We start from the raw sequence: 25753 nt of genomic DNA on the forward strand, positions 1-25753 counted from the left end.
ATCATGGTAGATCTGTTGATAGATACACTATTACAGGAAGCGAAGGAGGCATTCTAACAGTGCCCATGTGTGTGTGGTCTTGTGTGTTTTGACAGTGGCTCTGCAGTACCCGTCTGGTCCACCAGAGGACACTAAGCAAGAGAGCAGAGAGTGGCACTACTGAATGAAGAGTCAGAAGTCAGCAGAAAGTGAGCTGGAGACCAAGCAGGCTCACTGCTCTTTGCTCTTTTAGTGAAACATATACCAGGAGTGTTTATTTAGTGAGTATCTGTATGGATACAAGTACATACAGCTAGCTACCTGCCAAAATAAAGGAAACATCAACATAAAGCATCTTAATAGGGCGTGGCCACCATGAGCCGCCAAAGCTGCCAGATCAGCTTCAACACACCTTGGCATAGATTCCTACAAGTGTCTGGAACTTTATTGGAGGGATGGAACATAATTCTTCCACAAGAAATTCCATAATTTGGTGTTTTGTTGATGGAACACGCAGGTCTCAGGCACTGCCGAATCTCAATTGGGTGGAGATCCGATGACAGACACACGGAGGCCGAGACACAAATACACCGAGACAGAGACGCGCACACACACACACCGAGACAGAGACGCACACACACAGAGACAGACAGAGACACACAGACACCGAGACAGAGACACCGAGACACAGACACCGAGACACAGACACCGAGACAGACACAGACACCGAGACAGACACAGACACCGACACAGACACAGACACCGACACAGACACCGAGACAGACACAGACACCGAGACAGACACAGACACCGAGACAGACACAGACACCGAGACAGACACAGACACCGAGACAGACACAGACACCGAGACAGACACAGACACCGAGACAGACACAGACACCGAGACAGACACAGACACCGAGACAGACACCGAGACACACACAGACACCGAGACAGAGACACACACAGACACCGAGGCAGAGACACACACAGACACCGAGGCAGAGACACACACAGACACCGAGGCAGAGACACACACAGACACCGAGACAGAGACACACACAGACACCGAGACAGAGACACACCGAGGCAGACAGACACTGAGACAGACAGAGACAGACAGACACCGAGACAGACAGAGACAGACACACACCGAGACAGACACACACACAGACACCGAGACAGACACCGAGGCAGACACACACAGACACCGAGACAGAGACACACAGAAAACCGAGACAGAGACACACAGACACCGAGACAGAGACACACAGACACCGAGACAGAGACACACAGACACCGAGACAGAGACACACAGACACCGAGACAGAGACACACAGACACCGAGGCAGACACACACACAGACACCGAGACAGACACACACACAGACACCGAGACAGAGACACACAGACACTGAGGCAGACACACACACACAGACACCGAGGCAAACACACACACACCGAGGCAGACACACACAGACACCGAGGCAGACACACAGACAGAGACCGAGACAGAGACACACAGACACCGAGACAGACAGACACCGAGACAGACAGACACACCGAGACAGACAGACAGACACACACGCCGAGACAGACAGACACACACACAGACGCCGAGACAGACAGACACACACACAGACGCCGAGACAGACACACACACACAGACGCCGAGACAGACACACACACAGACGCCGAGACAGACACACACACAGACGCCGAGACAGACACACACCCAGACGCCGAGACAGACACACACACAGACGCCGAGGCAGACACACACACAGACACCGAGACAGACACACACACAGACACCGAGACAGACACACACACAGACACCGAGACAGAGACACACAGACACCGAGGCAGAGACACACAGACACCGAGGCAGACACACACAGACACCGAGGCAGACACACACACAGACACCGAGGCAGACACACACACACAGACACCGAGGCAAACACACACACACAGACACCGAGGCAGACACACACAGACACCGAGGCAGACACACAGACAGAGACCGAGACAGACAGACACCGAGACAGACAGACACACCGAGACACCGAGACAGACAGACAGACACACACGCCGAGACAGACAGACACACACACAGATGCCGAGACAGACAGACACACACACAGACGCCGAGACAGACACACACACACAGACGCCGAGACAGACACACACACAGACGCCGAGACAGACACACACACAGACGCCGAGACAGACACACACACAGACGCCGAGACAGACACACACACAGACGCCGAGGCAGACACCGAGGCAGACACACAGACACCGAGGCAGACAGACACCGAGGCAGACAGACACCGAGGCAGACAGACACCGAGGCAGACAGACACCGAGGCAGACAGACACCGAGGCAGACAGACACCGAGGCAGACAGACACCGAGGCAGACAGACACCGAGGCAGACAGACACCGAGGCAGACAGACACCGAGGCAGACAGACACCGAGGCAGACAGACACCGAGACAGACAGACACCGAGACAGACAGACACCGAGACAGACAGACACCGAGACAGACAGACACCGAGACAGACAGACACCGAGACAGACACACACACAGGACACCGAGACAGACACACACACAGGACACCGAGACAGACACACACACAGGACACCGAGACAGACACACACACAGGACACCGAGACAGACACACACACAGACACCGAGACAGACACACACACAGACACGCACACAGACACCGAGACAGACACGCACACAGACACCGAGACAGACACACACACAGACACCGAGACAGACACACACACAGACACCGAGACAGACACACACACAGACACCGAGACAGACACACACACAGGCACCGAGACAGACACACACACAGACACCGAGACAGACACACACACAGACACCGAGACAGACACACACACAGACACCGAGACAGACACACACACAGACACCGAGACAGACACACACACAGACACCGAGACAGACACACACACAGACAGACACCGAGGCAGACACACACACAGACAGACACCGAGGCAGACACCGAGACAGACACCGAGGCAGACACCGAGGCAGACACCGAGGCAGACACCGAGACAGAGACACACAGACACCGAGACAGAGACACACAGACACCGAGACAGAGACACAGACACCGAGACAGAGACACACAGACACCGAGGCAGACACACACACAGACACCGAGACAGAGACACACAGACACCGAGTTAGACACACACACAGACACCGAGACAGACACCGAGGCAGACACACACAGACACCGAGGCAGACACACACACAGACACCGAGACACACAGACACTGAGACAGAGACATGCACAGACACCGAGGCAGACACACGCACAGACACCGAGGCAGACACACGCAGAGACACCGAGACAGAGACACACAGACACCGAGACAGAGACACACAGACACTGAGACACACAGACACCGAGGCAGACACACACAGACACCGAGGCAGACACACACACAGACACCGAGACACACAGACACTGAGACAGAGACATGCACAGACACCGAGGCAGACACACGCACAGACACCGAGGCAGACACACGCAGAGACACCGAGACAGAGACACACAGACACCGAGACAGAGACACACAGACACTGAGACACACAGACACCGAGGCAGACACACACAGACACCGAGGCAGACACCGAGGCAGACACACACAGACACCGAGGCAGACACACACACAGACACCGAGGCAGACACCGAGACAGAGACACACAGACACCGAGACAGAGACACACAGACACCGAGACAGAGACACACAGACACCGAGACAGAGACACACAGACACCGAGACAGAGACACACAGACACCGAGGCAGACACACACAGACACCGAGGCAGACACACACAGACACCGAGGCAGACACACACACAGACACCGAGGCAGACACACACAGACACCGAGACACACACACACGCAGACACACAGACACCGAGACAGAGACCGAGACACACAGACAGACAGACACCAAGACAGACAGACAGACACCGAGACAGACAGACACCGAGACAGACAGACACCGAGACAGACAGACACCGAGACAGACAGACAGACACCGAGACAGACAGACAGACACCGAGACAGACAGACAGAAACCGAGACAGACAGACAGACACCGAGACAGACAGACACAGACACCGAGACAGACACACACACAGACACCGAGACAGACACACACACAGACACCGAGACAGACACACACACAGACACCGAGACAGACACACACACAGACACCGAGACAGACACACACACAGACACCGAGACAGACACACACACAGACACCGAGACAGACACACACACAGACACCGAGACAGACACACACACAGACACCGAGACAGACACACACACAGACACCGAGACAGACACCGAGACAGACACCGAGACAGACACCGAGACAGACACCGAGACAGACACCGAGACAGACACCGAGACAGACACCGAGACAGACACCGATACAGACACACACAGACACCGAGACAGACACACACAGACACCGAGACAGACACACACACACAGACACCGAGACAGACACACACACACCGAGGCAGGCACACACACACAGACAGACACACAGACACCGAGGCAGGCAGACACACACACAGACACCGAGACAGACGCCGAGACAGACACACACACAGACGCCGAGACAGACACACACACAGACACCGAGACAGACACACACACACCGAGGCAGGCACACACACACAGACAGACACACAGACACCGAGGCAGGCACACACACACAGACACCGAGGCAGGCAGACACACACACAGACACCGAGACAGACACCGAGGCAGACACACAGACACCGAGGCAGACACACAGACACCGAGACAGACACACAGACACCGAGGCAGACACACAGACACCGAGGCAGACAGACACCGAGACAGACAGACAGACACCGAGACAGACAGACACCGAGACAGACAGACACCGAGACAGACAGACACCGAGACAGACAGACACACAGGACACCGAGACAGACACACACACAGGACACCGAGACAGACACACACACAGACACCGAGACAGACACACACACAGACACCGAGACAGACACACACACAGACACCGAGACAGACACACACACAGACACCGAGACAGACACACACACAGACACCGAGACAGACACACACACAGACACCGAGACAGACACACACAGACACCGAGACAGACACACACACAGACACCGAGACAGACACACACACAGACACCGAGACAGACACACACACACAGACACCGAGACAGACACACACACAGACACCGAGACAGACACACACACAGACACCGAGACAGACACACACACAGACACCGAGACAGACACACACACAGACACCGAGACAGACACACACACAGACACCGAGGCAGACACACACAGACACCGAGACAGAGACACACAGACACCGAGACAGAGACACAGACACCGAGACAGAGACACACAGACACCGAGGCAGACACACACACAGACACCGAGACAGAGACACACAGACACCGAGGTAGACACACACACAGACACCGAGACAGACACCGAGGCAGACACAGACACCGAGACAGAGACACACAGACACCGAGGTAGACACACACACAGACACCGAGGCAGACACACACACAGACACCGAGACAGAGACACACAGACACCGAGACAGAGACATGCACAGACACCGAGACAGACAGACAGACACCGAGACAGACACAGACACCGAGACAGACACAGACACCGAGACAGACACAGACACCGAGACAGACACCGAGACAGACACACACAGACACCGAGACAGACACACACACAGACACCGAGACAGACACACACACAGACACCGAGACAGACACCGAGACAGACACCGAGACAGACACCGAGACAGACACCGAGACAGACACCGAGACAGACACCGAGACAGACACACAGACACCGATACAGACACACACAGACACCGAGACAGACACACACACACAGACACCGAGACAGACACACACACACCGAGGCAGGCACACACACACAGACAGACACACAGACACCGAGGCAGGCACACACACACAGACACCGAGGCAGGCAGACACACACACAGAGACCGAGACAGACGCCGAGACAGACACACACACAGACGCCGAGACAGACACACACACAGACGCCGAGACAGACACACACACAGACGCCGAGGCAGACACACACACAGACGCCGAGGCAGACACCGAGGCAGACACACAGACACCGAGGCAGACACACAGACACCGAGGCAGACACACAGACACCGAGGCAGACAGACACCGAGGCAGACAGACACCGAGGCAGACAGACACCGAGACAGACAGACACCGAGACAGACAGACACACAGGACACCGAGACAGACACACACACAGGACACCGAGACAGACACACACACAGACACCGAGACACACACACACAGACACCGAGACAGACACACACACAGACACCGAGACAGACACACACACAGACACCGAGACAGACACACACACAGACACCGAGACAGACACACACACAGACACCGAGACAGACACACACACAGACACCGAGACAGACACACACACAGACACCGAGACAGACACACACACAGACACCGAGACAGACACACACACAGACACCGAGACAGACACACACACAGACACCGAGACAGACACACACACAGACACCGAGACAGACACACACACAGACACCGAGACAGACACCGAGACACCGAGACAGACACCGAGACAGACACCGAGACAGACACCGAGGCAGACACCGAGACAGACACCGAGGCAGACACACACAGACACCGAGACAGAGACACACAGACACCGAGACAGAGACACAGACACCGAGACAGAGACACACAGACACCGAGGCAGACACACACACAGACACCGAGACAGAGACACACAGACACCGAGGTAGACACACACACAGACACCGAGACAGACACCGAGGCAGACACACACACAGACACCGAGACAGAGACACACAGACACCGAGGCAGACACACACACAGACACCGAGACAGAGACACACAGACACCGAGACAGAGACATGCACAGACACCGAGGCAGACACACGCACAGACACCGAGGCAGACACACGCAGAGACACCGAGACAGAGACACAGACACCGAGGCAGACACACACACAGACACCGAGACAGAGACACACAGACACCGAGATAGAGACATGCACAGACACCGAGGCAGACACACGCACAGACACCGAGGCAGACACACACAGACACCGAGGCAGACACACACAGACACCGAGACAGAGACACCGAGACACAGACACCGAGACACAGACACCGAGACAGACACAGACACCGAGACAGACACAGACACCGAGACAGACACAGACACCGAGACAGACACAGACACCGACACAGACACCGAGACAGACACAGACACCGAGACAGACACAGACACCGAGACAGACACAGACACCGAGACAGACACAGACACCGACACAGACACCGAGACAGACACAGACACCGAGACAGACACAGACACCGAGACAGACACCGAGACACACACAGACACCGAGACAGAGACACACACAGACACCGAGGCAGAGACACACACAGACACCGAGGCAGAGACACACACAGACACCGAGGCAGAGACACACACAGACACCGAGACAGAGACACACACAGACACCGAGACAGAGACACACCGAGGCAGACAGACACTGAGACAGACAGAGACAGACAGACACCGAGACAGACACACACACACAGACACACACCGAGACAGACACACACACAGACACCGAGACAGACACCGAGGCAGACACACACAGACACCGAGACAGAGACACACAGAAAACCGAGACAGAGACACACAGACACCGAGACAGAGACACACAGACACCGAGACAGAGACACACAGACACCGAGACAGAGACACACAGACACCGAGACAGAGACACACAGACACCGAGGCAGACACACACAGACACAGAGGCAGAGACACACACAGACACCGAGGCAGACACACACACAGACACCGAGGCAGACACACACACAGACACCGAGGCAGACACACACAGACACCGAGACACACACACACGCAGACACACAGACACCGAGACAGAGACCGAGACACACAGACAGACAGACACCAAGACAGACAGACACCGAGACAGACACCGAGACAGACACAGACACCGAGACAGACAGACAGACACCGAGACAGACAGACAGACACCGAGACAGACAGACAGACACCGAGACAGACACACACAGACACCGAGACAGACACACACACACAGACACCGAGACAGACACACACACACCGAGGCAGGCACACACACACAGACAGACACACAGACACCGAGGCAGGCAGACACACACACAGACACCGAGACAGACGCCGAGACAGACACACACACAGACGCCGAGACAGACACACACACAGACACCGAGACAGACACACACACACCGAGGCAGGCACACACACACAGACAGACACACAGACACCGAGGCAGGCACACACACACAGACACCGAGGCAGGCAGACACACACACAGACACCGAGACAGACACCGAGGCAGACACACAGACACCGAGGCAGACACACAGACACCGAGACAGACACACAGACACCGAGGCAGACACACAGACACCGAGGCAGACAGACACCGAGACAGACAGACAGACACCGAGACAGACAGACACCGAGACAGACAGACACCGAGACAGACAGACACCGAGACAGACAGACACACAGGACACCGAGACAGACACACACACAGGACACCGAGACAGACACACACACAGACACCGAGACAGACACACACACAGACACCGAGACAGACACACACACAGACACCGAGACAGACACACACACAGACACCGAGACAGACACACACACAGACACCGAGACAGACACACACACAGACACCGAGACAGACACACACAGACACCGAGACAGACACACACACAGACACCGAGACAGACACACACACAGACACCGAGACAGACACACACACACAGACACCGAGACAGACACACACACAGACACCGAGACAGACACACACACAGACACCGAGACAGACACACACACAGACACCGAGACAGACACACACACAGACACCGAGACAGACACACACACAGACACCGAGGCAGACACACACAGACACCGAGACAGAGACACACAGACACCGAGACAGAGACACAGACACCGAGACAGAGACACACAGACACCGAGGCAGACACACACACAGACACCGAGACAGAGACACACAGACACCGAGGTAGACACACACACAGACACCGAGACAGACACCGAGGCAGACACAGACACCGAGACAGAGACACACAGACACCGAGGTAGACACACACACAGACACCGAGGCAGACACACACACAGACACCGAGACAGAGACACACAGACACCGAGACAGAGACATGCACAGACACCGAGACAGACAGACAGACACCGAGACAGACACAGACACCGAGACAGACACAGACACCGAGACAGACACAGACACCGAGACAGACACCGAGACAGACACACACAGACACCGAGACAGACACACACACAGACACCGAGACAGACACACACACAGACACCGAGACAGACACCGAGACAGACACCGAGACAGACACCGAGACAGACACCGAGACAGACACCGAGACAGACACCGAGACAGACACACAGACACCGATACAGACACACACAGACACCGAGACAGACACACACACACAGACACCGAGACAGACACACACACACCGAGGCAGGCACACACACACAGACAGACACACAGACACCGAGGCAGGCACACACACACAGACACCGAGGCAGGCAGACACACACACAGAGACCGAGACAGACGCCGAGACAGACACACACACAGACGCCGAGACAGACACACACACAGACGCCGAGACAGACACACACACAGACGCCGAGGCAGACACACACACAGACGCCGAGGCAGACACCGAGGCAGACACACAGACACCGAGGCAGACACACAGACACCGAGGCAGACACACAGACACCGAGGCAGACAGACACCGAGGCAGACAGACACCGAGGCAGACAGACACCGAGGCAGACAGACACCGAGACAGACAGACACCGAGACAGACAGACACACAGGACACCGAGACAGACACACACACAGGACACCGAGACAGACACACACACAGACACCGAGACACACACACACAGACACCGAGACAGACACACACACAGACACCGAGACAGACACACACACAGACACCGAGACAGACACACACACAGACACCGAGACAGACACACACACAGACACCGAGACAGACACACACACAGACACCGAGACAGACACACACACAGACACCGAGACAGACACACACACAGACACCGAGACAGACACACACACAGACACCGAGACAGACACACACACAGACACCGAGACAGACACACACACAGACACCGAGACAGACACACACACAGACACCGAGACAGACACACACACAGACACCGAGACAGACACCGAGACAGACACCGAGACAGACACCGAGGCAGACACCGAGACAGACACCGAGGCAGACACACACAGACACCGAGACAGAGACACACAGACACCGAGACAGAGACACAGACACCGAGACAGAGACACACAGACACCGAGGCAGACACACACACAGACACCGAGACAGAGACACACAGACACCGAGGTAGACACACACACAGACACCGAGACAGACACCGAGGCAGACACACACACAGACACCGAGACAGAGACACACAGACACCGAGGCAGACACACACACAGACACCGAGACAGAGACACACAGACACCGAGACAGAGACATGCACAGACACCGAGGCAGACACACGCACAGACACCGAGGCAGACACACGCACAGACACCGAGACAGAGACACAGACACCGAGGCAGACACACACACAGACACCGAGACAGAGACACACAGACACCGAGATAGAGACATGCACAGACACCGAGGCAGACACACGCACAGACACCGAGGCAGACACACACAGACACCGAGGCAGACACACACAGACACCGAGACAGAGACACCGAGACACAGACACCGAGACACAGACACCGAGACAGACACAGACACCGAGACAGACACAGACACCGAGACAGACACAGACACCGACACAGACACCGAGACAGACACAGACACCGAGACAGACACAGACACCGAGACAGACACAGACACCGAGACAGACACAGACACCGACACAGACACCGAGACAGACACAGACACCGAGACAGACACAGACACCGAGACAGACACAGACACCGAGACAGACACCGAGACACACACAGACACCGAGACAGAGACACACACAGACACCGAGGCAGAGACACACACAGACACCGAGGCAGAGACACACACAGACACCGAGGCAGAGACACACACAGACACCGAGACAGAGACACACACAGACACCGAGACAGAGACACACCGAGGCAGACAGACACTGAGACAGACAGAGACAGACAGACACCGAGACAGACACACACACACAGACACACACCGAGACAGACACACACACAGACACCGAGACAGACACCGAGGCAGACACACACAGACACCGAGACAGAGACACACAGAAAACCGAGACAGAGACACACAGACACCGAGACAGAGACACACAGACACCGAGACAGAGACACACAGACACCGAGACAGAGACACACAGACACCGAGACAGAGACACACAGACACCGAGGCAGACACACACACAGACACCGAGACAGACACACACACAGACAGAGACACACAGACACTGAGGCAGACACACACACACAGACACCGAGGCAAACACACACACACCGAGGCAGACACACACAGACACCGAGGCAGACACACAGACAGAGACCGAGACAGAGACACACAGACACCGAGACAGACAGACACCGAGACAGACAGACACACCGAGACAGACAGACAGACACACACGCCGAGACAGACAGACACACACACAGACGCCGAGACAGACAGACACACACACAGACGCCGAGACAGACACACACACACAGACGCCGAGACAGACACACACACAGACGCCGAGACAGACACACACCCAGACGCCGAGACAGACACACACACAGACGCCGAGGCAGACACACACACAGACACCGAGACAGACACACACACAGACACCGAGACAGACACACACACAGACACCGAGACAGAGACACACAGACACCGAGGCAGAGACACACAGACACCGAGGCAGACACACACAGACACCGAGGCAGACACACACACAGACACCGAGGCAGACACACACACACAGACACCGAGGCAAACACACACACACAGACACCGAGGCAGACACACACAGACACCGAGGCAGACACACAGACAGAGACCGAGACAGACAGACACCGAGACAGACAGACACACCGAGACACCGAGACAGACAGACAGACACACACGCCGAGACAGACAGACACACACACAGATGCCGAGACAGACAGACACACACACAGACGCCGAGACAGACACACACACACAGACGCCGAGACAGACACACACAGACGCCGAGACAGACACACACACAGACGCCGAGACAGACACACACACAGACGCCGAGACAGACACACACACAGACGCCGAGACAGACACACACACAGACGCCGAGGCAGACACCGAGGCAGACACACAGACACCGAGGCAGACAGACACCGAGGCAGACAGACACCGAGGCAGACAGACACCGAGGCAGACAGACACCGAGGCAGACAGACACCGAGGCAGACAGACACCGAGGCAGACAGACACCGAGGCAGACAGACACCGAGGCAGACAGACACCGAGACAGACAGACACCGAGACAGACAGACACCGAGACAGACAGACACCGAGACAGACAGACACCGAGACAGACAGACACCGAGACAGACAGACACCGAGACAGACACACACACAGGACACCGAGACAGACACACACACAGGACACCGAGACAGACACACACACAGGACACCGAGACAGACACACACACAGGACACCGAGACAGACACACACACAGACACCGAGACAGACACACACACAGACACGCACACAGACACCGAGACAGACACGCACACAGACACCGAGACAGACACACACACAGACACCGAGACAGACACACACACAGACACCGAGACAGACACACACACAGACACCGAGACAGACACACACACAGACACCGAGACAGACACACACACAGGCACCGAGACAGACACACACACAGACACCGAGACAGACACACACACAGACACCGAGACAGACACACACACAGACACCGAGACAGACACACACACAGACACCGAGACAGACACACACACAGACACCGAGACAGACACACACACAGACAGACACCGAGGCAGACACACACACAGACAGACACCGAGGCAGACACCGAGACAGACACCGAGGCAGACACCGAGGCAGACACCGAGGCAGACACCGAGACAGAGACACACAGACACCGAGACAGAGACACACAGACACCGAGACAGAGACACAGACACCGAGACAGAGACACACAGACACCGAGGCAGACACACACACAGACACCGAGACAGAGACACACAGACACCGAGTTAGACACACACACAGACACCGAGACAGACACCGAGGCAGACACACACAGACACCGAGGCAGACACACACACAGACACCGAGACACACAGACACTGAGACAGAGACATGCACAGACACCGAGGCAGACACACGCACAGACACCGAGGCAGACACACGCAGAGACACCGAGACAGAGACACACAGACACCGAGACAGAGACACACAGACACTGAGACACACAGACACCGAGGCAGACACACACAGACACCGAGGCAGACACACACACAGACACCGAGACACACAGACACTGAGACAGAGACATGCACAGACACCGAGGCAGACACACGCACAGACACCGAGGCAGACACACGCAGAGACACCGAGACAGAGACACACAGACACCGAGACAGAGACACACAGACACTGAGACACACAGACACCGAGGCAGACACACACAGACACCGAGGCAGACACCGAGGCAGACACACACAGACACCGAGGCAGACACCGAGACAGAGACACACAGACACCGAGACAGAGACACACAGACACCGAGACAGAGACACACAGACACCGAGACAGAGACACACAGACACCGAGGCAGACACACACAGACACCGAGGCAGACACACACAGACACCGAGGCAGACACACACACAGACACCGAGGCAGACACACACAGACACCGAGACACACACACACGCAGACACACAGACACCGAGACAGAGACCGAGACACACAGACAGACAGACACCAAGACAGACAGACAGACACCGAGACAGACAGACACCGAGACAGACAGACACCGAGACAGACAGACAGACACCGAGACAGACAGACAGACACCGAGACAGACAGACAGAAACCGAGACAGACAGACAGACACCGAGACAGACAGACACAGACACCGAGACAGACACACACACAGACACCGAGACAGACACACACACAGACACCGAGACAGACACACACACAGACACCGAGACAGACACACACACAGACACCGAGACAGACACACACACAGACACCGAGACAGACACACACACAGACACCGAGACAGACACACACACAGACACCGAGACAGACACCGAGACAGACACCGAGACAGACACCGAGACAGACACCGAGACAGACACCGAGACAGACACCGAGACAGACACACAGACACCGATACAGACACACACAGACACCGAGACAGACACACACACACAGACACCGAGACAGACACACACACACCGAGGCAGGCACACACACACAGACAGACACACAGACACCGAGGCAGGCAGACACACACACAGACACCGAGACAGACGCCGAGACAGACACACACACAGACGCCGAGACAGACACACACACAGACACCGAGACAGACACACACACACCGAGGCAGGCACACACACACAGACAGACACACAGACACCGAGGCAGGCACACACACACAGACACCGAGGCAGGCAGACACACACACAGACACCGAGACAGACACCGAGGCAGACACACAGACACCGAGGCAGACACACAGACACCGAGACAGACACACAGACACCGAGGCAGACACACAGACACCGAGGCAGACAGACACCGAGACAGACAGACACCGAGACAGACAGACACCGAGACAGACAGACACCGAGACAGACAGACACCGAGACAGACAGACACCGAGACAGACAGACACCGAGACAGACAGACACACAGGACACCGAGACAGACACACACACAGGACACCGAGACAGACACACACACAGACACCGAGACAGACACACACACAGACACCGAGACAGACACACACACAGACACCGAGACAGACACACACACAGACACCGAGACAGACACACACACAGACACCGAGACAGACACACACACAGACACCGAGACAGACACACACAGACACCGAGACAGACACACACACAGACACCGAGACAGACACACACACAGACACCGAGACAGACACACACACACAGACACCGAGACAGACACACACACAGACACCGAGACAGACACACACACAGACACCGAGACAGACACACACACAGACACCGAGACAGACAAACACACAGACACCGAGACAGACACACACACAGACACCGAGGCAGACACACACAGACACCGAGACAGAGACACACAGACACCGAGACAGAGACACAGACACCGAGACAGAGACACACAGACACCGAGGCAGACACACACACAGACACCGAGACAGAGACACACAGACACCGAGGTAGACACACACACAGACACCGAGACAGACACCGAGGCAGACACAGACACCGAGACAGAGACACACAGACACCGAGGTAGACACACACACAGACACCGAGGCAGACACACACACAGACACCGAGACAGAGACACACAGACACCGAGACAGAGACATGCACAGACACCGAGACAGACAGACAGACACCGAGACAGACACAGACACCGAGACAGACACAGACACCGAGACAGACACAGACACCGAGACAGACACCGAGACAGACACACACAGACACCGAGACAGACACACACACAGACACCGAGACAGACACACACACAGACACCGAGACAGACACCGAGACAGACACCGAGACAGACACCGAGACAGACACCGAGACAGACACCGAGACAGACACCGAGACAGACACCGAGACAGACACACAGACACCGATACAGACACACACAGACACCGAGACAGACACACACACACAGACACCGAGACAGACACACACACACCGAGGCAGGCACACACACACAGACAGACACACAGACACCGAGGCAGGCACACACACACAGACACCGAGGCAGGCAGACACACACACAGAGACCGAGACAGACGCCGAGACAGACACACACACAGACGCCGAGACAGACACACACACAGACGCCGAGACAGACACACACACAGACGCCGAGGCAGACACACACACAGACGCCGAGGCAGACACCGAGGCAGACACACAGACACCGAGGCAGACACACAGACACCGAGGCAGACACACAGACACCGAGGCAGACAGACACCGAGGCAGACAGACACCGAGGCAGACAGACACCGAGACAGACAGACACCGAGACAGACAGACACCGAGACAGACAGACACACAGGACACCGAGACAGACACACACACAGGACACCGAGACAGACACACACACAGACACCGAGACACACACACACAGACACCGAGACAGACACACACACAGACACCGAGACAGACACACACACAGACACCGAGACAGACACACACACAGACACCGAGACAGACACACACACAGACACCGAGACAGACACACACACAGACACCGAGACAGACACACACACAGACACCGAGACAGACACACACACAGACACCGAGACAGACACACACACAGACACCGAGACAGACACACACACAGACACCGAGACAGACACACACACAGACACCGAGACAGACACCGAGACAGACACCGAGACAGACACCGAGGCAGACACCGAGGCAGACACCGAGACAGACACCGAGGCAGACACACACAGACACCGAGACAGAGACACACAGACACCGAGACAGAGACACAGACACCGAGACAGAGACACACAGACACCGAGGCAGACACACACACAGACACCGAGACAGAGACACACAGACACCGAGGTAGACACACACACAGACACCGAGACAGACACCGAGGCAGACACACACACAGACACCGAGACAGAGACACACAGACACCGAGGCAGACACACACACAGACACCGAGACAGAGACACACAGACACCGAGACAGAGACATGCACAGACACCGAGGCAGACACACGCACAGACACCGAGGCAGACACACGCAGAGACACCGAGACAGAGACACACAGACACCGAGGCAGACACACACACAGACACCGAGACAGAGACACACAGACACCGAGATAGAGACATGCACAGACACCGAGGCAGACACACGCACAGACACCGAGGCAGACACACGCACAGACACCGAGGCAGACACACACAGACACCGAGGCAGACACACACAGACACCGAGGCAGACACCGAGGCAGACACACACAGACACCGAGGCAGACACCGAGACAGAGACACACAGACACCGAGACAGAGACACACAGACACCGAGACAGAGACACACAGACACCGAGACAGAGACACACAGACACCGAGACAGAGACACACAGACACCGAGGCAGACACACACAGACACAGAGGCAGAGACACACACAGACACCGAGGCAGACACACACACAGACACCGAGGCAGACACACACACAGACACCGAGGCAGACACACACAGACACCGAGACACACACACACGCAGACACACAGACACCGAGACAGAGACCGAGACACACAGACAGACAGACACCAAGACAGACAGACACCGAGACAGACACCGAGACAGACACAGACACCGAGACAGACAGACAGACACCGAGACAGACAGACAGACACCGAGACAGACAGACAGACACCGAGACAGACAGACAGACACCGAGACAGACAGACAGACACCGAGACAGACAGACAGACACCGAGACAGACAGACAGACACCGAGACAGACACAGACACCGAGACAGACACAGACACCGAGACAGACACAGACACCGAGACAGACACAGACACCGAGACAGACACAGACACCGAGACAGACACAGACACCGAGACAGACACAGACACCGAGACAGACACACACACAGACACCGAGACAGACACACACAGACACCGAGACAGACACACACAGACACCGAGACAGACACCGAGACAGACACACACACAGACACCGAGACAGACACACACACAGACACCGAGACAGACACACACACAGACACCGAGACAGACACACACACAGACACCGAGACAGACACCGAGACAGACACCGAGACAGACACCGAGACAGACACCGAGACAGACACACACAGACACCGAGACAGACACACACACACACAGACACCGAGGCAGACACACACACACCGAGGCAGGCACACACACACAGACAGACACACAGACACCGAGGCAGGCACACACACACAGACACCGAGGCAGGCAGACACACACACAGACACCGAGACAGACACCGAGGCAGACACACACAGACACCGAGACAGAGACACACAGACACCGAGACAGAGACACACAGACACCGAGGCAGACACACACACACAGACACCGAGACAGAGACACACAGAGACATGCACAGACACCGAGGCAGACACACGCACAGACACCGAGGCAGACACACGCAGAGACACCGAGACAGAGACACACAGACACCGAGACACACAGACACCGAGGCAGACACACACAGACACCGAGGCAGACACACACAGACACCGAGGCAGACACCGAGGCAGACACACACACAGACACCGAGACAGACACCGAGACAGACACCGAGGCAAACACAGAGGCAGACACACACAGACACCGAGGCAGACACCGAGACAGAGACACACAGACACCGAGACAGAGACACACAGACACCGAGACAGAGACACACAGACACCGAGACAGAGACACACAGACACCGAGGCAGACACACACAGACACCGAGGCAGACACACACACAGACACCGAGGCAGACACACACAGAGACACCGAGGCAGACACACACACAGACACCGAGGCAGACACACACAGAGACACCGAGGCAGACACACACAGACACCGAGACACACACACACGCAGACACACAGACACCGAGACAGAGACCGAGACACACAGACAGACAGACACCGAGACAGACAGACAGACACCGAGACAGACAGACAGACACCGAGACAGACAGACAGACACCGAGACAGACAGACAGACACCGAGACAGACAGACAGACACCGAGACAGACAGACAGACACGAGACAGACACAGACACCGAGACAGACACAGACACAGACACCGAGACAGACACAGACACCGAGACAGACACAGACACCGAGACAGACACACACAGACACCGAGACAGACACACACAGACACCGAGACAGACACACACAGACACCGAGACAGACACACACACAGACACCGAGACAGACACACACACAGACACCGAGACAGACACACACACAGACACCGAGACAGACACCGAGACAGACACCGAGACAGACACACACACAGACACCGAGACAGACACACACACAGACACCGAGACAGACACACACACAGACACCGAGACAGACACACACACAGACACCGAGACAGACACACACACAGACACCGAGACAGACACACACACAGACACCGAGACAGACACACACACAGACACCGAGACAGACACACACACAGACACCGAGACAGACACCGAGACAGACACCGAGACAGACACCGAGACAGACACCGAGACAGACACACACAGACACCGAGACAGACACACACACACAGACACCGAGGCAGACACACACACACCGAGGCAGACACACACACACAGACAGACACACAGACACTGAGGCAGGCACACACACACAGACACCGAGGCAGGCAGACACACACACAGACACCGAGACAGACACCGAGGCAGACACACACAGACACCGAGACAGAGACACACAGACACCGAGACAGAGACACACAGACACCGAGGCAGACACACACACACAGACACCGAGACAGAGACACACAGACACCGAGACAGAGACATGCACAGACACCGAGGCAGACACACGCACAGACACCGAGGCAGACACACACACACAGACACCGAGGCAGGCAGACACACACACAGACACCGAGGCAGGCAGACACACACACAGACACCGAGGCAGGCAGACACACACACAGACACCGAGACAGACACCGAGACACACACACACAGACACCGAGGCAGACACACACACACACAGACAGACACACACACACACAGACACCGAGGCAGACACACACCCACACAGACACCGAGGCAGGCAGACACACACACAGACACCGAGGCAGGCAGACACACACACAGACACCGAGGCAGGCAGACACACACACAGACACCGAGGCAGGCAGACACACACACAGACACCGAGGCAGGCAGACACACACACAGACACCGAGGCAGGCAGACACACACACAGACACCGAGACAGACAGACACACACACAGACACCGAGACAGACAGACACACACACAGACATCGAGACAGACACACAGACACTGAGACAGACACCGAGATAGACACCGAGACAGACACACAGACCCACCCTTTGAACCATCTATGCTCCTTTGAGACCTCTCTTCCAAAGTCACTTAGATCCCTTCTAGCCATGATAGCCAAAATAATGAGCAACTGGACATTTTTATACATGACCCTAAGCATAAACAATTGCCTCCATGGATATGGTCTGATTCTGGCAAAGCTACTTTGAAGCAAGATAAGACATGTCTCATAGTATGTAGTAAAAGGTTCAAGTTTCAAACTAAGTAGCTTTATGTTTTCAAAATGCATACTGCCTCCAGCTCATTGCACAGTGGTGCGTGACGCACTGATGAAGCCCGCCATCTGATTTTCCACTCCAAGCCTCTGTATCTGTACGTGTGTGATAAACAAAATTCATAACAAATATACTGTACACGCGCCAATTTCATTTCACAACATCATGCAAATTTACCTACAGACCGATAGACTGGTATTACCATCAATGAACAGGCTAAAAAGCATTATTTCGCAATGTGATTATTTTCTTCTCTCGGGCAATTGGCCGGTGTAGATTTGTTTTATTAGCCTGTAATAGCCGGCTTTTGGCCAATGAAAACCTCGGTGTGTATACATGGTTGTTATAAGTGGTGATTAGGGTGTTCTAATGTGTGTTTGCGTGCATCTCTCTCACCTGGATGAGGATCTTCCCTAAGGAGACGAAGGGCGTGCTGAGCTCTGTGAGGAACAGGCAGCCGATGAAGTAATCGCCCTGGTCCCTCCTGAAGAACTGAAAGGCACAGGGAGGGAGACAGCACACAGTTACAAAAATCTGAAACAAGACCATGCACACACAGAAATACACACACACACCCACCCAAAATGGTCCTCGGTAATATAGGACTTAGGCAAATCGACTTTCCCTAGGGCTGCACATACAAAAACACAAGTCAGGACACAGCTCAATAACACCAACAAGGCTACAAAACAACTTGGCCAACAGAGGTCAAACCAGGTCCAGGGTCATGTTCATCAGGCAACAAACAGAAGAAAATGGACTGAAACTGGGAGGAACTACCTGGACTTTTCCAACAAGAAACACTCAAATTTCGTAGCAAAAGGTTTCCGTTGCATGCAACAATGAACAAGACCCAGACTTATGCCATAAGACCAGACGTTAACCTCTTGAGACTAGGGGGCAGTATTTTGATGTTTGGATGAAAAACGTACCCAAATGAAACTGCCTATTTCTCAGGCCCGAGAAGCTAGAATATGCATATAATTGCAGATTAGGATAGAACACTCTAAAGTTTCCAAAACTGTCAAAATATTGTCTGAGAGTATAACAGAACTGATATTGAAGGCAAAAACCTGAGGAGAATCCAACCAGGAAGTGCTGCTTTTCTGAAACCGCTCTGTTCCATTACATGCCTTCCCTCCATTTCCCTCCATTTAAAGGGATATCAACCAGATTCCCTATGGCTTCCACATGGTGTGAACAGTCTTTAGACATCGTTTCAGGGTTTTATTCTGAGAAATGAGTGAGAATGATCACATCGCGTCAGTGGATAGCTGGGTGTCCTTAGATTTTTGCATGCGCGAGCAGCTTGGAGCAGACCTTTTCTCTCTCTCTCTCTCCTATTGAAAAACCTACCGTCCGGTTGAAATATTATCGATTATTTATTGTAAAAACAACCTGAGGATTGATTAAAAAAAACGTTTGACATGTTTCAACAAACTTTACGGATACTATTTGGAATTTGTGTCTGCCCGTCGTGACCTGCACGAGCCTGTGGATTACTGAACAAAACGTGCCAACCAAATGGAGGTTTTTGGATATAAAAATAACCCTTATGGAACAAAAAAACAAACATTTATTGTTTAACTGGGAGTCTCGTGAGTGCAAACATGAGAAGATCAAAAGGTAAGCGATTCATTTTATTGCTTTTCTGACTTTCGTGACCAATCTACTTTGCTGCTAGCGGTTTGTAATGTTTTGTCTGCTGAGAGAGCTGTCATAACAAACACTTGTTTTGCTATCGCTGTAAAGATTTTTTTAAATCTGACAAGCCAGGTGGATTAACAACAAACTACGCTGTGTTTTGGTATATTGCACTTGTGATTTCATGAAAATGAAATATTTTTTGTAATTTCATTTGAATTTGGCGCTCTGCAATTCAGCGGATGTTGACGAAAATGATCCCGCTAAAGGGATCGGTGCGCCAAGAAGTTTAAGGTAAGGGAATAGATCACAATGAGTAAATTAGTAAATGTATGGAGGAGCATTGATGGAAGCTGCAGACAGGGAGGATGCCAAACAGAGGGCTCTGTGTGTGTTATGTGATGATGAATAAACCAGTAGTGTGTGGGGCCGAGACACCAGTTCTGCCATCTGCCCAATGGAAGAATGACCTGCAGCACAAACTGCTGCCATGTAACACTACACCTACCTACCCCCTGTACCTGCCTGCTGGATCCAGTGTGTGTGTGTGTGTGTGTGTGTGTGTGTTACCTGACTGTGTGGGAGGGAAACGAAGCAGGGAGCAAGGGAGGAGGAGTAGGAGAAGGGGAGGAGAAGAGGATCACAGCAGCTGGAACCTGAATAATGGAGGTGTAAGGTAAGGTGATCTCATATCACCATTGAAAGCCACTGAAAACTAAGATGCCAGGTTTCCAATGCACTTGACCTTCTCTCTACATAAAATTGACACAATTTCTTATTTTACCTTTATTTAACTAGGCAAGTCAGTTATGAACAAATTCTTATTTTCAATGACAGCCTAGGAACAGTGGGTTAACTGCCTTGCTCAGGGGCAAGAACGACCTATTTTTACCTTGTCAGCTCAGGGATTCGATCTTGCAACCGTTCGGTTACTAGTCCAACACTAACCACTAGGCTACCTGCCACTAATACGACGTGTGTGTGAGAGAGAGAGAGCGAGAGAGAAAGAAAGAGAGAGAGTGAGTGAGTGAGTGGAGCAAGATCTCAGGGTTTTCTGTAGCGGGCAATTGCCGGCTTTAGGCCCCCAAAAATAAAATGAAAAGCCTATAAATAAAACTGTTGCCGGTAAAACAAATCCCATTGCAAACTAATGCTTTTTAGAAATTGATGGAAATACCAGTTGATGTAAATGCATTTGACCTTCAGGCTTATCGGTATATAGGTTAATTTGCATAATTTAGTGGAATTAGACTGTATTTTCGTTAGCCATCATGTATCTTATTTATTAACTAACAACTATCACACGCACACAACATTCAGAGACTATTTTGAGTGGGATTTCTCCTGCAGCTGGAATAAAACATGTGCTTTTAAAAGCCAATTAATTGCACAACAATTCTGAATGTAACCACGTGCTGAAAACTGTTTTGGTGCAACATTTTTCAAAAAGCTATTTTTTATTTCTCAACTGGTAATTAAAGCTAGCCTCCCATTCAAGCGCAGGCAACAGGCTATCAGCACATCACCCACCACTTTACAATGGAAGCTGGAGGCAGTATGCATTTTGAAAACATAGTTAATTTTTGGAAATCAGAATGTTTTATTTAATAGTATGAGGAATGTCTTACTCTGTTTCAAAGTAACCTATTGGCAAAATCTGACTATGGGAGCAATTATTGCTTCATTGGCAGAGCGTGAGTTTCAAGTTTGGGGAAGCTTAGAATTTATCCTACCAATCTGTGTGCCAGTTGTGCATTTCTCAAAATCATTGTCACGTGGTCAATCATAAAATTTGGAACTAATGTGAGATCACCAGCCTCTGCCATAGGGACACATTGATACGTGATCAATTGGCGGCTAAAGAAAGATTTTTCAAATAGTATACTTTGAATTATAGTTTTAACATCACTCACATTAGATGTTAACCCATACGAGTCTAAGTCCCTGAGGTTCTACTAAGCTATATGGAATTGTTTTAAGGTTATACCAAGGATCATTAAGCTAATTGATTTAGAATTTTAAAACCCCTTGAAGTATATATATATTTTTTTTAAAAGTACAAAAATTATTAGATACATCATTTTTGGCCTTACTGCCATTAGCCCATACAAATGCATTGAATAACAGATTCACTACATGGAACATCATATAGTACCAACAAAAATATCAAAAAGTTGTTCTATGTATCTGAGAGATATAAGAACAGGAAACATATACACACACTTTTTTCTTCACACATGTATTTAACCCCATTAGACAAGTCTTCTGACACTTGTGGAGAAAACCATCATGTTTGTGAGAATCTCATCTTTCCATGGAGGGATTGCATTAGTCGTTTAGGCCAAACCGTTTGGACGCTACAGACGATTTTGTAGGAAGGCCGATTTTCGGGATGTTTCATGGTCTGACGAACACCCCTCTAGCTCTGTCACCTTTCACCGCAGATGCAGAAGTGCGACATAGAAAAACAAAGATCTCTAGCTTACATTTACGGATTCTCATGGGGATTTTTGTATTATGCTAATTAGATGTCCACGCTCCCCCAACATTATCAGGACAGAGAAAAACAGACACCTCATTGCTCACATGGAGCAATCCAAATGAAAGACAAATCTCCTAAATGATGGTTATGAAATAAACCAACACTTGTTTTTCACAAGTGTAGCAAGTTGTAAACTCTGCAAACAATGTTTCCACTCCAAGAATGAGAACAGTAAAATACTAATTAATACATGCATTAACAGAAATTAATGTAACCAAATGACTGACATATGTAAATTGATAAAAATAAATAAAAGGGTAAACAATTCACACAACGAAACAATGAATGCGAAAGAATTGGCAGGAGACAGCAGAGCCATTCTGGAGAGAGATTCGCCACACACCCCTCCCCTTCTTCTTGTCTCAACATTTAAAATTCTACTCAAGACATTATCTTCACACTTATTTTAGATGCTATTCACTGACAGCCGCAACTCAATAATCAGCTAGGCCTATTGCCACGCACTAAGCTGCCCAAATTGCGGAATGATCCTCGATTCTTTCTGGTGAAGAAGAATTTTGAATAATGCATTTATTTCTGTATAGACAGGAGTAATTATATACTTCCCTACTGGACCCACCACTATGCCATTTCTCTCCTGTTCTATTGGTTGTCACATCAACTTTCTGTCATTGTCCAGAA

At 53.1% G+C, this 25753-nt stretch overlaps 1 protein-coding gene across 1 annotated transcript in view; it reads right to left on the reverse strand.

Moving 5' to 3' along the window:
• The window catches only part of LOC110537679 (ceramide synthase-like), a 53311-nt gene that overhangs the window by 3351 nt on the left and 24207 nt on the right, over window positions 1-25753 (reverse strand). Inside the window, exon 4 of the mRNA XM_036937650.1 lies at window positions 21322-21417. Within this exon, the coding sequence (XP_036793545.1) occupies window positions 21322-21417 (96 nt within the window). The remainder of the gene's footprint in view (window positions 1-21321; window positions 21418-25753) is intronic.

Source organism: Oncorhynchus mykiss, chromosome 12 (genome assembly GCF_013265735.2).
Source record: "Oncorhynchus mykiss isolate Arlee chromosome 12, USDA_OmykA_1.1, whole genome shotgun sequence".
Taxonomy (NCBI): Eukaryota; Metazoa; Chordata; class Actinopteri; order Salmoniformes; family Salmonidae; genus Oncorhynchus; species Oncorhynchus mykiss.